Source organism: Aedes albopictus, chromosome 3 (assembly GCF_035046485.1).
Source record: "Aedes albopictus strain Foshan chromosome 3, AalbF5, whole genome shotgun sequence".
Classification (NCBI taxonomy): domain Eukaryota; kingdom Metazoa; phylum Arthropoda; class Insecta; order Diptera; family Culicidae; genus Aedes; species Aedes albopictus.
In genome coordinates this window covers 217,368,023-217,385,031 of record NC_085138.1, presented here as the reverse complement: position 1 = coordinate 217,385,031, position 17,009 = coordinate 217,368,023, and the positions used below count along the sequence as shown (strand labels likewise).

The 17,009-nt window shown below is 42.9% G+C and overlaps 1 protein-coding gene across 2 annotated transcripts in view; it reads right to left on the bottom strand.

The window, feature by feature from the left end:
- Positions 1–17,009, bottom strand: part of LOC109411905 (voltage-gated potassium channel subunit beta-2) — a 167,785-nt gene that overhangs the window by 118,063 nt on the left and 32,713 nt on the right. For both annotated transcript variants that reach the window (XM_062858905.1, XM_062858904.1), the window contains exon 2: positions 13,748–13,817. In XM_062858905.1, the coding sequence (XP_062714889.1) occupies positions 13,748–13,817 (70 nt within the window). The remainder of the gene's footprint in view (positions 1–13,747; positions 13,818–17,009) is intronic.

The following is a 17,009-nucleotide window of genomic DNA, read 5'->3' as shown; positions in this document are numbered from 1 at the left end:
TAACATTTTTCTCCAGCATTTACAGTTCCTGGTGGCCACCTGAATTGTGAATGATTTATGGTATGGTAATATCACATTTCATTTTTGGCAGTTATTTGAAAAGATTGATGGAAAATTTTCTCAAAATTTTATGGTTAAGATGAATAACGACCACCATTTTTATTGTTAAAGTGCCATTTACTATTCACCGAATGGTATTGAACAGTAGTTGTGATGGTGAGTGTGCTGTTCAAATAACAATACGTTTAATAGTGAATAATTTTGGAAAAAAATGGTGTTGTAACAATAAAATTTATCGTTTTTTAATTATATTTTTGATAGGGTCTTTCCAGTATTGTGCTGTTGGGATCAGATACTTACTGAAATGTAGTAGGAAATTTATTAAACTATGCGTTATCTAACGGAAAAAATATCTGATCAATTTCGACCCAGAGATCAATTTTTCCCCGGTTTACGGTATCATTTTTGTCATCCACCTTCTAAACTCGCTGAAATAGCCGAGAGGTAAGGGAGATGCCTCGCAATCAATGGATCAGTGTACGAATCCATGCCAATATTTTACTTATATATGATTCATTTGATGATTTAGATCTAGCGATTGCTAGACCCACTTTGAAGCTGCTGCGGCTTATTTATGCGTAGAAAAAATACAATTTGTACATCATTTTTACGACGCGACTGATGTGCAGCAAAAATTATGTGTATCACAAGATTTTTTTTGCTGTGTACCCAATTTTATGCTGTTTGGAAAGCTGTGTTTTTGAAGAGACAAGGAATACAGAAAACAACAACACAGTTACCCAAACATTTGCTCAAATCAGGGATTGTCGCCATACACAGTGCGGTGCGAAAAAAGCCCATGCTTCACACAATCTCAAGTACTGGTCTCCCGCTTATATGCCAAGAGACAGAGACGTAGGAATGAGAGCTTTTGTAACTGCACTCAGCCAAATAACCTTAAGATTTTCATAAGGCCCAACTTATGAAACGGCCTTTAAATAATTCATCATGATTATGATGAATTTCATAAGGTCGCTCTATGACGCAGAATCGTCTCACAGCTTGGTTCTTATATATGTTTAGGAACATGGTATTCTAAAGCGTCGGTAGCCGTGTGGATCAAACTCGCGCTCAGCGATCCCGGCGTTCATGGATCGATTCCAGTCTGCATCATTTTAAGGCTTTTTTGCTCTTTTCATAAGTTTTTCATATGAAATTTGTCATAATAAGCAAGATCATTTTCTTGCTATTCTTATAGCATCCATAAGTTTTACTTATAACAACAATTCATAAGGTTTTTTGATGATTTTCAATAGCTTTTTTTTCGCTGAGTGTGTGCGAGTGACAAATCGCTGCACTAGCTCTACGAAGAGAGAGCTCGGCACTGTGCTTGTCACTTTACATTTGTTCGGTACTTTCAATGTACAGAAAAAAAAACTTCATAAATTTATTAGAGAGTTTGTTATTATTATTGTATTTTATTAAACATACTTTACCAAATAAGTTGGCCTTCGTAGGAGGCGCCTCTTGGCAAATGTTGCAACCTCAATACTTAGGTATGGAGTGCCAGCCTGGGCTCCGGCGCTAAAAACGAAGAGAAACCGTGAAAGGCTGGGCAGTGTGTTCCGGCTCATGGCTACGAGAGTCGCGAGTGCCTACAGAACGATCTCGTCGGAGGCTGTATGCGTTATCGCTGGGATGATGCCCATCTGCATCACCCTAGAGGAAGACGTCGAGTGCTATCGGCGGAGTAACGTAAGGAATGCGAGAGCAGCTGCTAGAATGGACTCGCTGGTGAAGTGGCAACAAGAGTGGGACAATGCGGCGAACGGAAGGTGGACCCACCGACTGATCCCAAATGTGTCGGCGTGGGTGAACAGGAAGCATGGGGAGGTGAACTTCCATCTGACGCAGTTTCTGTCCGGGCACGGCTGTTTCCGGAAGAACCTGTTTCGATTCGGTCACGCGTCTTCCCCTCTGTGTCCGGAGTGTGTGAACGTGGAGGAAACACCGGCGCACGTCGTCTTCGAATGCCCTAGGTTCTCGGAGATGCGCAGGGATACGCGCGGCCTGACAGTCGACAACATTGTCGAAGAAATGTGTCGCGACGAAGTTACGTGGAACGCTGTCGACAGAGCAGTAACGAGGATGCTGTCCGCGCTGCAAAGGAAGTGGCGCGAAGACCAGAGAGCGCCGGAACGCGATCGGAGTAGGCTTGATCCACCGCCGGGGACATGACTGAGTCGTCCGTTGCGTAGTACCGGTTTTTGGTCGTCGGAGCGCCGGTGAACCGGAAGTCTACCACCAACCGGAATCGCCGGGTCGACTTCGGCACCTTACTGGTCGGGATGAAAACATCGGTGTCGAGAGAACTTCCACCGTCGGGGTCTTTCTCTGTCGGAGTAGGCTAGGTCCGTCCACCGCCAGGGACTAGACCGAGTATATCGCGGAGAAGCACCGGAACTTGGTCGTCGGGGCGCCTGTGAACCGGAAGCCAGTCTCCAACCGGAATCGCAGGAGAGACCTCGGCACCTGTCCGGGAAGAAACGGTTTCGGAAGATGTTCCACTGCCGGGGAAGTCTTTGTCGGCGTAGGGTAGATCCACCGTCGGGGACTATCCGAGTCGTGCGCGAAAAACTGGAGTGCTAAAACGGCACCGTTTCTCGGAGAAACTCAGTATGATCCGAAGTACTTGCTGGTGGTATTAGAATAACAAATTAGGTGTATGCTTGTGCTAACTGTGTCGCTGAATGGCGATAGGTTAGGTACGAAAACGAGAATGACTAGAATAACAAATTTAGAAGCGACAAAAAGTGCATGAGCACAATAGCAGAAGAGCGCATGAGCGCATTGCCCCCCCTGAAGCAGTCGCATATCAGTGGTACCAGGGGGATCGAGACGTCAAGGTGTAGCAGAGTTTTTCCAATCGGTTTTCTCTGCTTGGGAGGTTGGGAGGAAAAACACACACACACACACACACACACACACACACACACACACACACACACACACACACACACACACACACACACACACACACACACACACACACACACACACAGACATTTGCTCAGTTCGTCGAGCTGAGTTGATTGGTATATGAGACTCGGCCCTGCGGAATGGAAAGTTGTTTTTTCGAGTGGTATTTATATCCTTCTTATGGGTGTAAGAAGGGTTAAAAGGAATGTATTAAAATACTCTTCGAAAGATATCTCAGTAACCAAATGTCAAATCGAATTAAAATTTCAGGGCCTTTTACAAGGATATGTAGCTTTCATTTGGTGCTAAGAGAACCCAAATCGGATGACAGACGGCTGAGATATTTATTATGATACACTTGGTCAAAAATCTCTCAAAAGGTTAACCTGTATTACTCCCAAGTACTCTTTGAAAAATATCTCGATAACCAAATGTCCAATCCCAATAAAATTGTATAGGGTTCTACTAGGATGTTATAGCTTTCATTTTATGCCAGTAGAACCGAAATCGGTTGACAGACGGTTGAGATATTTATGATCATACACTTGGTCAAAAATCTCAAAAAGTTTAGTTGAATAAATCCTAAGTACACTTCGAAAGATATCTCTGTAACCAAATGTCCAATCCTAATAAAATTTCTGAGAAATCTACTAGGATGTTGTAGCTTTCATTTGGTGCCAAAAGAACCCAAATCGATTGACACACGGCTGATATATTTAGTATGATACACTTTGTTAAAAATCTCAAAAAGTTTAGTTGTATAACTCCTAAGTACTCTTCGAAAGATATCTCAGTAACCAAATGTCCAGTTGACAGCCTTCGCTCATAGCCTTCGGTCGTGTTTGCAAATCGCTCCCGTACATCGCTTTTCTTCCATTGCTAAAATGAGCTGTATTCGAAAAAATACACTCGTGGTTGATTTTAGCGTTCTTCCTACGCGACCAGAATTAGGTAAAATCGAGTGTTTCCTAGAAAAGGAAATTAAACTAAATCTCACGGACGCAAAGTGTATTCAACTACACAACACCCGCAACTGTGTATTTATTGAGATGATAGACAACGAGACGGCGCTGCGCTATGAAAAAGCGCACAATATCCAACGGTCTATTGTGTGCAATAGCAAGCCGTTCAAGATCCCCGTGTATGTGGATAGCGAGGCTGTTACAGTTCGTGTGTGTGACCTCCCTCCATCCATACCCCATGTAGCTGTCGCGGAGCAAATGAGAAGGTTCGGTGATGTGGTATCAATACAAGGTGAACGATGGAAGAACTATTTTCCCGGTGTCTTCAACGGTGTCCGAGTGCTTCAGATAAGACTCAAACAACCCATCCCGTCGTTCATTACTATCAGCAATGAAATTGCCACCGTATTCTATCCAAACCAGGTTAAGACATGTAGCTGGTGCTGCAAACCTGTCCATCTGCAGCAGAAATGTTTGGAGGTAACTAACATACACCCCGCCGCCGCCGCCGCGGTTACTCATCAATCACCATCCACCGAGCAGAAATTCGACGAGGCTGATTTCCCACCAATCAGTCCATCGGTCGAAGCAAGAGGCAAACGTGCGTTTGCTGAAAGCGAGCCTCAACCAACCCCCCCGTAACTTGACAGATGAGCTCAGTTTCGCGTACCTACTTGCAAATCGCAGATGTCGCTACTGTTCGTAAACAACGGGTCCATCCTTCACTGACGCAACAATTTTTGTCCATGCGAAAACATCTTTTTGTTTCGTGGTGAATGGAAGCCAACAAGAGGCTAGCGTTTCGTATTAAAAGGACGTATTCAACAGAAGCGCAAAAACTAATGTTCATTAAATTGAAATTATTTTGATTTTTCTTTTTGTTGTTTTAAGAAATGTAATAAAAGCACTTGTTTAAACGGTCTTCCATATTAATTGATGTCTGTGCATGCTAGACCAAACCAAAGATCAAACTCGAAAAAAAAACATCTGCAAATTATTGTTTTTAACTTCCATTTTGACTTGGCCACCAGATATGTAACTGTAAAATGTTAGCATAAGTAACCTTATTTATTACTTGCTGGTGCTTAATAACCGCACTAGAAGAAAACATGAGTTTCTAATTAATTTTATGAAAGCCGATTACTTTGCATTTACTTGTTTTATGGATATAATTTTCGCTTCTAGTAAACAAGTTCATTATGCCGCACTTAATTAGCATTTATATACCACAAAAAAGCGGAAACAACAAATAAAGGTTTCTGTTTATTGTTTTAATATTTTTTGTTCGGATTGTTATGGTCGGTTTTCGTCCTTTTCAAAAGCAGCGCTTGCCGCTTTGAAACTGACAGTACCACCCGGACCAAAATTTTTAGGTACGCTGACATTGTTCGGCAGCTGTCAAGAAGCTCCCGGGTTGGCCTCAACCGAACAACGTAGCTACGAGCCTAGTACAGCAGCAGAGAACAAACACCGATGGTGACGACGACGACGACGTTGGGAACGATCACGACGATAGCTCATCTTCTCCGTACGAAAGCTGCGACGGTACAAACAAGCGGCGGCTGTCAATCAAGCGTGGAAAAGAGAAGTAGAAAGTGTGTGGTGCTATTCTGGGATCACAGAGCGACTGTGATATCGGGAGATATTCTACCGCCGGAGAACTCTCCGTCGGAGTAAGCTAGCTCCACCGCCGGGGACTACGCTGAGTCGCAAGAAACTACGTCGAATCAACCGGGTTCGAGTCGTCGGGGCGCCAGCGAACCGGAAGCCACCCTCCAACCGGAATCGCCGGGCCGACCTCGGCACTCAACCGGTTCGCCCAGGAAAAGGTCAACGAACGCAGCGAGAAAGCCACCCGAAGTAGAATAGCCACCCTCCAACTGGCATTGCCGAACTGACCTCGGCATTCCACTGGTCAACTTGGAGAGCAGCAGCAGTATGCAGTTAAAGCTACGTGATTAAGATAAAGCTCATGAGAGCGCAGCAGTTATGTTGGAGATAAAGTCAGCGATCTAGCGTGACTAGCTATGCCTGATAATAAGTGAAGTGCATGAGCACAGCCCCCCTGAAGTAGTCGCTTCTAGTGGAATCCGGGGGAAGCAGGCACTGTAGACCTTGGTGGAGGTTAGAGGCGTAGGGTTCAGAGTTCTCTTCTCTGTTCTGAGTCCCTCACGAACTGGCACGCGATGGACGAAATCGGTAGCACTGGTCATGCTTATCGAACGCGTGTCGGGAAGGCGGAAAGGATTTACCACCAAGTAAAAAAAAAAAACACACACACACACACACACACACACACACACACACACACACACACACACACACACACACACACACACACACACACACACACACACACACACACGCACACACACACACACACACACACACACACACACACACACACACACACACACACACACACACACACACACACACACACACACACACAGAGTGCCGGCGACTTTAACGCCTGGGCCGTTGAGTGGGGCAGTCACTTCACCAATCCAAGAGGGCGTGCTCTGCTAGAAGCACTAGCAAAACTCGACGTAGACTTGGCTAACGAAGGAAGCATCAGCACCTACCGAAAGGATGGTCGAGAATCGATTATCGACGTCACCTTCTGTAGCCCCGTGCTCGCGGGAACCATGAACTGGAGGGTTTGCGACGGATACACTAACAGCAACCACCAGGAGGTCCGGTATAGGATTGGAGTGCGGTCACGGAGTACATGGACAGGAAGGCAACCTCGCGATCGAATGTGGAAGACGAAGCAGTTCAACAAGGATCTTTTCATCGAAGCTCTCAGAAGAGAAGATCTGGGATCGGATTTGAGGCCTGAGGAGTTAACGGCAGCGCTAGTGCGCGCATGTGACACAACCATGCCTAGGAAGGTCGAGCCGAGCCACAGACGTCGCCCTGCATACTGGTGGAATGAAGCGATCAACGATCTCCGGAAAAAATGCCTCAAAGCCAGGAGGCGAATGCAAAGAACCAGAACCGACGAAGAGAAAGAAGCGCGAAGAGTAGTGCTGCGAGCTGCGAAAGCCGCTTTGAAGGAAGAGATCAAGCGGAGCAAGAAAACGAGCTTTTCTGGAGTTGTGCCGTGATGCGAATGCAAACCCTTGGGGAGACGCATATAGAGTGGCGATGGCCAAAATCAGTGGCCCAGCGGTGCCCCCTGAAACATGTCCAGAGAAGCTAAGAGTGATCGTCGAAGGGTTGTTTCCTCAACACGAACCTACGGTTTGGCCGCCGACACCGTACGGCCATGCAGGAGAACAGAGAGTGAGTATCACCAATGACGAGCTCATAGCAGCGGCCAAGATGATGAAATTCAAAAAGGCGCCTGGCCCGGATGGTATTCCCAACATAGCGCTGAGAACTGCTATCGAGGCCAACCCAGACATATTCCGGACATCTCTGCAGATCTGTTTGGATGAGGGACGTTTTCCGTCTCAATGGAAGAGACAAAAACTGGTACTGCTACCGAAACCAGGCAAGCCTCCTGGCGAACCAAGCTCGTTCCGGCCGATATGCTTGTTGGATACGCTAGGAAAGCTACTGGAAAAAGTCATCCTCAATAGACTCACGGCTTTCACAGAAGGAGAACAGGGTCTCTCGGAGATGCAATTCGGATTCCGAAGAGAGAAGTCGACGATAGATGCCATCTGACAGTTCTTGCTACAGCCGACAAAGCGAGGACGAAAAAACGACGGGGTAACCGCTTCTGTGCCATCGTCACAATTGATGTGAAAAATGCATTCAACAGCGCAAGCTGGGAAGCCATCGCAGCAGCGCTGCACGAGATGAAGGTCCCGGACTACCTCTGTAGGATTCTCAGCGACTACTTTGACAATCGAACCCTGTGCTACCATACAAGTGCAGGTCAGAAGAACGTTACGATATGTGCGGGCGTTCCACAGGGGTCTATCCTTGGTCCGACGTTGTGGAACGCAATGTACAACGGGGTACTGACACTGGAGCTACCGACAGGCGTCAAAATCGTTGGATTTGCGGACGACATCACGTTGGTGGTAGTTGGCGAGACTTTAGAAGCAGTGGAGATACTCGCAACGGAGGCGGTAGACGCTGTTGAGTACTGGATGCAGGGGAAGAAACTATCTATAGCCCACCAGAAAACGGAGCTGGTGCTGATCAGTCACTGCAAGGTGGTGCAGAAGGCTGCCATTACAGTCGGGGAACATGCCATAGTCTCTAAGCGGGAGTTGAAGCATCTCGGCGTAATGATCGACGACCGGCTAAACTTCAACAGCCACGTCGATTATGCATGCGGGAAAGCAGCAAAGATGATCACGGCATTGGCATTGGCGAGGATCATGCCGAATAACTCAGCAATCAGCAGTAGCAAGAGGCGGTTACTAGCTAGCGTGTCTACATCAACCCCCCCGTAACTTGACAGATGAGCTCAGTTTCGCGTACCTACTTGCAAATCGCAGATGTCGCTACTGTTCGTAAACAACGGGTCCTTCCTTCACTGACGCAACAATTTTTGTCCATGCGAAAACATCTTCTTGTTTCGTGGTGAGTGGAAGCCAACAAGAGGCTAGCGCTTCGTATCAAAAGGACGTATTCAACAGACGTGCAAAAACTAATGTTCATTAAATTGAAATTATTTTGATTTTTCTTTTTGGAGTTGTAAAAAATGTAATAAAACACATGTTTAAACTATAGATAGTAGAGTAAACATAGATCCGCTAAGATGAATCCGTTGTATCCAAACGAACTGTCAAAATCTGTATCCAAACGAGCATGACGTCACGATTTGGACAACATCAATGGAACGCATGACGTCATATTCAATCGTCGCACTTTTGAAAATTACTACTTACACGCTTGAAACATTTTAGTCAGCGGTGTCCGCGGATCTATGTTTACTCTACTATCTATAGTTTAAACGGTCTTCCATATTAATTGGTGACTGTGCATGCTAAACCAAACCGAAGATCAAACTCGAAAAAAAATCTGCAAATGATTATTTTTAACTTCCATTTTGGATTGGCCACCAGATATGTAGCTGTAAAATGTTAGCACAAGTAACCTAATTTATTACTTGCTGGTGCTTAATAACCGCGCTAGAAGAAAACACGAGTTTCTTATTAATTTTATAAAAGCCGACTATTTTGCCTTTACTTGTTTTATAGATATAATTTTCGCTTCTAGTAAACAAATTCATCATGCCGCACTTAATTTGCATTTACCTACCACAAAAAAAACGGAAACAACAAATGTTTAATGTTTTAATATTTTTTTTTCGGTTTGTTATTGTCGGTTTTCGTCCTTATCAAAAGTAGCGCTTGCCGCTTTGAATCTGACAGTACCACCCGGACCAAAATTTTTAGGTACGCTGACGTTGTTCGGCAGCTGTCAAGTAGCTCCCGGGTTGGTCTACATCGATTCTAAGGTACGCTGGTCCAGCTTGGACGACCGCAACGAAAACGAAGAGAAATCGCTCTCAGCTCTGCAGCACGTACAGACTGATGGCCATGCGAGTGGCAAACGCCTATCGCACGATATCATCGGATGCGGTGTGCGTGATTGCCGGGATGGCTCCCATCGCCTTCGTTCTAGAAGAGAACAAAGAGTGCTACGAGGCCAGGGGCACAAGAGGAGCTTGGAAGGCAGCGCGGGTCGCCACGATAGCGAAGTGGCAACACGAGTGGAATACCACAGCGAAGGGAAGATGGACCCACCGCCTTATTCCAAATTTGGTAGAATGGGTAAACAGAGATCATGGGGAAGTGAATTTCCATTTGACGCAGTTCTTGTCAGGTCATGGCTGCTTCAAGAAATACCTGCACCGGTTCGGACACGCAGGGTTGCCGTTCTGCCCTGAGTGCGGAGATGTCGAGGAATCGTTGTCTTCGAGTGTCCACGTTTCACTGTGGAACGCAGCGAGATGACAGTAATCTGCGGTGCTGGTATAAGGGCCGACAACATTGTGACTAGAATGTGCCGTGACGAAGCCTGCTGGAACGGGGTGAATGCTGCGGTGGTAAAGATAATGTCGTTTCTCCAGCGGAAATGGCGAGAGCAGCAAATGAATGATCGTAGAGACAATCCGGGGTAAGCGTAGTAGTTCCGTCCGCGTGTGGTAGATTCGCCGTCGGGGACTACCGGTGTCGTGAGCGATTAAGGTGTGGAGCTTACTGGCTCTCGGTCGGTATTCGGGAGAACTTCCTACGTCGGGGAACTCTCTGTCGGAGTAGGATAGATCCACTGCCGGGGAGTATCCGAGTAGTGCGCGTGAAGTCATTGTGCTCAATGGCACACGGGCGGTAACGGGAGAACGTCTATCGTCGGGGACTTCTCTGTCGGAGTAATACAGATCCACCGCCGGGGACTGTCAGAGTAGAGTGATCGGGAATAAGCACCGGAGCATGGTCGTCAGGGCGCCTGTGAACCGGAAGCCGTCTCCAACCGGAATCGCAGGACCGACCTTGGCATCTGCCCGGGAAGTCGGTTGCGGGAGAAGTTTCAGTGTCGGGAAACTCTTCGTCGGGTAGGATATATCCACCGTCGGGGACTATCCGAGTCGTGCGCGGAAACCTCGAATGCTGATTGGCACTCGGGCGGCACCGGGAGGGCAACGTTCTCGGGGCAAATTAATTGGAGCCGATGAACTCAGCGTGGCTTCAGAATAACAAATTTGATGGAAGTGGTACTAACATAGAGTTTACCGCTCAATGGTGGCACATTAAGCAATAACAAGCTAACCGGAGCCGAACGGCTAAGAACGATTAGGATAACAAATTTGAAAAATAGCATGTATGTCGCTTAGTGGCGATACTGGAATATTAACAGCATACTAACGAAGCGGTGCGCATAGCATGAAGAAGACTAGGATAACAAATTGGTGATGGTGCACAAGGCACATAACGCCTCCCCTCCGAAGAAATACTGCATGGTGGTACCGGAGGGGAATTTAAGGTGGAGGTGAACTAGGAGAGTGTTTTAGTGGGTAGGCGCACATTCGAATCCCACACAGCGTCTTTAGAAGATTTTTGGACTCCTAGAAAAAAAAAAAGAAACACACACACACACACACACACACACACACACACACACACACACACACACACACACACACACACACACACACACACACACACACACACACACACACACACACACACACATTTGCTCAGTTCGTCGAGCTGAGTTGATTGGTATATGAGACTCGGCCCTGCGGGCCTCGGATCGAAAGTTGGTTTTTCGAGCGGTATTTATACCCTTCTTATGGGTGTAAGAAGGGTAAAAAGGGTTTGTGCGCATGGATGCTTGCACTTGGTTTCTCTCTTGAGGCATGTGTGGCAGTCAGAAGTGATTGTGCTCAAGCGTATTGGCAAATCCAACGGAAGCTAACGATCCCTCCGCATCTGGTGGCAGAAATGAGAACCCTATGAAAAACGTGACTCCGCCAAAATTTCACATGGCGCAGCATAGGCAAAGTGAACTTTTTTCACTTTTTCATATCGAATTCCGCATCGTAGAGAAACAAACGAGCACTTTTTGGAAAGAAAATTTAATTCTCTATCAGGTGCGCTTAGATCCGGTAGGTACTTACGAACAATTTATGAGATTAATTTGAGGAGCTCTTGCTATGCCTCCGGCGGGCGATCTTCCGGGTTTTTTGTTAGCTGGCGTGTCTGTCGGCGTGGGCTTCAAGAATGATGATAACGGAAGCCATTGTCAATGGAAAATAGCAACTTCTAGAGCAAAGACTGAGTAAATTTTGACGACAAAAAATTGACCTTTTTATGTAAACAAACGATTTTCTCCTTATCTCACCAAGCGCCTCTACAATTGGGGGTCATTCGAATTCTTCTATAGAATGGTGAAAACTCCAATGGATTGAGCTTCCGTAGATCAGTATGTTTTCAACGTGGTTTTTAAAGAAAAACCAAGGAGAAGAAACCAATCAACTTGCTGCTGTAGCTGTACTGCATTCTATTAATTTAATATGAATTCTATTAATATAATAATTATAATAATGTAGGAATTGTTTCGTTCGTACACAGATAAAAATAATGAGATTTACACGTCATGTAAACTTCATTTTACTCATGTAAACTGAATGTTATGATGGTTTACATGATATATCATGTAAATTTGTGTTATATGTCATGTAAACTCTCAGAGTCATGCCGAATTACATGACATATAATGGAAGTTTACATGATATTTCATGAACTTTACATGATATGTCATGTAAACTTCTATGATATCCCACGCTCCAATTATTTGCATCATATGTCACAGAATTTTACACTCTTTTTTCGATCTGTGTACCTTATGTTTTGAGGTACTCATTAAAATTCAAACACATTCTAGCAGCATTTTCATTTTAGTGAAAATACATGAAAAATACAGGTAAATAAACATCACATTTACAACCAAAACTCAAGGTTGAATATACCAATAGATTTGTAAATATCAAACTAATAATTGGTAATTGCAAACAGTTCTTCTAAGTTTGAAATTACCAAGCCTGTTTGTGGGTTTTGTTGCTGTCAAACCCAGCAACCAGAATTGTACAGAACGGAAACGAAACGTCAAATCAAATGGGACAAGCTGTGTTAAATTTTTTGACCATTCCGGTCATGGAAACATAATGCACTGAACGAAAATTACTTGAGCGATTTCGTTTGAAGTGCATACATCGCATAAGCTTTGTTATGTTCCACAGATTGCTTGAGAAAAAGACAAAAATGATAGTTTGTATTTACATTAGCCTGGTACACGGTTTATATGGGAAAATACAAAAAATGAAAAAAAAAAAAACTCTAACTCCTGTATACTTTTTGAGTTCCACTTTGGTCCCATATCAACTGTGCAAAATTTCAGACCGATCGGAAAAACTATATTTTAGCGCCCGCCATTCTTAGTTTTTCATACGATTTACTATGGGAAAATTTTACTTCTGCAAAGAGAAATCGCTAGGAGTCATCCCTAGATCCCTAAAAATAAGTCGATGAATGATTTCTGTAGAAAATTTCACGAGGAACCAGACCTCCGAAGACCGCAAACCGATGCGACGGTCGTGGAAAAAGTTATTAAGCTTCACCCGATCGATAAAATGACGAGATTTTATTGTTTATTGTTATTCCTTACATGTTAAACAGCGTTGGCATGCCATTCGGTTTTCAGTCAATAACTTTTTCCACATGCCTTAGATCGCTTTGCGGTCTTCGGGGGGTTGGTTCCTCGTAAAATTTCCAACAGAAATCATTCATCGATTTATTTTTAGAGGTTAAGGGGCAACCTGTGGCGATTTTTCTTTGAAAAAGTGATTTTCCTCATATTAAATCGTATGAAAACTTAAAATGGATGGCGCTAAAATATAGTTTTTCCGATCGAGCTGAAATTTTGCTCAGTTGATATGGGACCAAAATGGAACTCAAAAAGTGTACAGGAGAAAAATGTTTTTTGGTGTCCCATGCTAATTTACATACGTGCTTCGTTAATTTCCACCGAAATTATGTTTGTGCAAATTTCAACCTGTTATTTTAGTTCAAATGAACTAGGATTTGTTTGTATCTACTAATCTTTTTTCTCCGTGATTGTTTGTATCTACTTATCTTTTTTCTCCGTGAATTGAAATAAATTCATTGACTGTGAATGTAAAAGTATTGATAGTAGGTAACTTAATATATTGAACATTTGATAGTTGTGCACCGAGTAATTAGATAGTGAGATAAACGTTTCAAACCGTAGACGAAGTTTGGTATAGCGGGAATATATGAGTGGCGAAGGGTGATAGGACAAGCTTGGGCTGAACTTACTTGATGAACTTCCACCAGAAGCTCCCGGTGGGGGGAACGAAAACCAAAACTGGTGAGCCAGCTTGATATGCTGCCAGGATGTTACGAGAAAATAAAAACGAAAAAGAAAATTAACAATCAATTCTGTAAACGTACGTGTGCTATCTTCGAGGAAATTAAGTCGAATGAAAAATAAACGCAGTGAGAAAGAAACATAGCCATCGGGAAACCTTTCAAGCTACAGGCAATTGGTCAAAATAAAAGAGGAAAAAATTTTCATGCTTCAACGACCGAACCATGAACAGTGAAGATTATGGTAGCGAAGGTGGACAAAACATTAGCGCAGAATTAAAAATATCGAATTTATAATTAGTCCTGTTCAATGAAGTAGGAAGAACATTGTTGAAGTTGCTGCAGCCTGCTCTAACCTATACATCTACAAATGGGTAAAAGCAGGATGCAGCAACTTCAACTAAGGATCGGTATATTTGCCTCACACCATTCATATTCACTCCTCTTTGCTGAAGCAAATCGAGAAAGATGCAGCAAACGGATGCTCGAGATCAAAAACGCAACCCCATCACCAGTGGGAAGCGATGCGCAAGTTGCTTGACATGGATATTCGTTGCCGTTCGTCGCAATTTGGATCGCAAGTGAATGAATGGCGAATGGTGAAGAGTGCTGGTGAGCGATCGAAGCGGCTATTATCATAACTAGAAGAAAATTTCTGCATGTTATGCATACATGTTTAGTGCATTGTTGTTGAAATGCTAGATTAGTAAAGAAAATAATAAATATTTTTTGAAAACATCAAAAAGTCGTACATGCACAATATCACTCGTATCACTCACGAATCGCATCACGCTTGCGATGCGTATGTGGACGAATGCACACGAATGAGTAATTTCCATGTGTGCCTTCACACCGTTCGTCGGCGTTTGCTGTCGTCGCGGACAAGCAAACACACAAACTAAAGCCACAACCGTTCGCTGCTGACTGTCTTCGAATGTGGAAGAAGATGAATAGTGGAAATCAGGAACCCTCTTCAACAATGTTCAACCTACTTCATGGAACAGGACTACTATGTAGATTTGCTTGCAGTATTGTGAAATAGATAGAAACAACAACGAACAACAGACATAGTCCAGTATATTTAAGATAATGATGATTTAAACAATAGTGCCAGATGCTCTGCATGCGTCTATGGAAAACGATATGAGGTGTCTTCCCCTTATGCTCCTTCTTCTTTTTATTCTTCTTTTTGGCGTACGTACCAGGTGGAGCAGAACCTGCTTCTTAGGTTCAGGATAGAATTCTATTCGAAGAATTTCACAATTTTACGCAACTGTTATATTGCTCCCACTCGTTCAGTTAACGTCATGAATAGTATTTTTGTAATGTACTTCTACAAAACATAACAAAAATGGCGGATTTTTATGTCAATGTGTGAAAAAAAAAATACCAAATCATGTGCGACACATATTGTAAGTCGCATCATGGATTTTCGTACTCTGTAACACTAAATTGAACCATGTTGTAGTAAATACAAGTAATTTTTCATGACTGAGGTGCAAAGCAATCTGTGGAAGTTTCGAGATGATCAAAACATTTCTTCAAATGTCGTTTTCTCAAAATGCGTTGTTTGGAAAGTGTAAAATGGCCTTCATTTGACGCTATCATACACGGAAAGCTGCTTTACGGTAACGATAGCAATAACATTTTTTTAAATTTACCATGGGAAAGCATGACAATAAACGCTTCTTGTGTGCGTTTAGTTCCCTACCGTAACGAGTAGTTCGATAGTCGAGTGGGTAGCACTCAAGCCTGTCAATCAGAAGGTGCTTGGTTCGAGACCGGTTGAATGCATATAATATGCACGCCATGGTAAAATTGAGAACATAAAATTGTTGAATAAAACGAAACGCAATCTGCACAAATCAAGTGGCGATGTGTTTTTAATTTGACCCTGCAGAATATGTAGAAATTTCAACCGCAAAGCGGCGTTCAGTATAAGAATATGCGTTGTTGATGACTAAGATAGTTAAGGTGTATCCATAATATTGCGTGTTTGAAAATAAATCATTTGTTCAGAAAATCATACAGGGTCGCATTTTTGTTTTTTAAAAAAAAAAAATACATTTTTACATTTTTGCAGTCCTAGTACAAATTTATGCTTTCTAAAAAAAAAAACATACATGATACATTTAACAACTGGCGCCCACATACTTTGCAAGTTTTAATAAGGTGCGAATGATCGAGTCGACGAGTAATTTCATTTACCAGTTGATTATTTGTGTTTATTGAACGCAGTGGCTTAATTTCCCCTACAGGGGAGCAAAAAAGTGTATTTAATGTATGTCGATAACAAAATTGTGTTTTCAATGTTTGACGAGCCAGAACCTAGTATTTTATTAATTTGTTTGATAAATATAGATAGATAAACTTCAAAAATACTTTAACCCAAGTTTAAGGACAGACTTGTTAGAATCTCAAAATGGCCACCACAATGGCCGGCTTTGGTACCTACTCATGATTTCAAATGCACGAATCTCTTCGTAAACAAAGCTAGCGCACCTGATCTTCTTATTTGGAACTTATTGCAAGTGAGCAACAGAATTATAAAATGAACTTTTGTTTGAAGCTTGCTTCTTGAGATTTATGCGTCTGAAGTTCTGATGCACTGTTGAAGCGGGATTTCAAGACGTTTGTCCTTAAAACATATTTTCACGAATAGCTGTCAAAATCAAAAATGCCAAAAATATGTCCATTCTTAACTTAGTTGTATATAGTTTAGTTTTATACAGTATTTGGTTTTTGTTTTTTTTTAAATAACGAAGCAATATTTTCAAAATCGGTTTTCGTGCACATACATACATACATACATACATACATACATACATACATACATACATACATACATACATACATACATACATACATACATACATACATACATACATACATACATACATGTTTTCCATTTTTGAAGAAACCATTTTTTTTGTGAAATTTTGTTCAATAATGGTTTCTGCAAAAAACGAAAAACATTTTCCACTTCGAAAAAAAAAATCAGGAAATACCCTGATCCATACTCTACATGTGCACGAAAACCGATTTTGAAAATATTGCTTCGTTATTTTATAAAAAATCAAAAACCAAAAAATGAGGAAATGGATCCAGGTGAACCTCAATTTTGCATACAAAATATTCATACATAACTTTATTTTTCTTTGAGTGTTGTGTATGGAAAAATGAAGGGATCGACAAATCAATCGAGTTATGG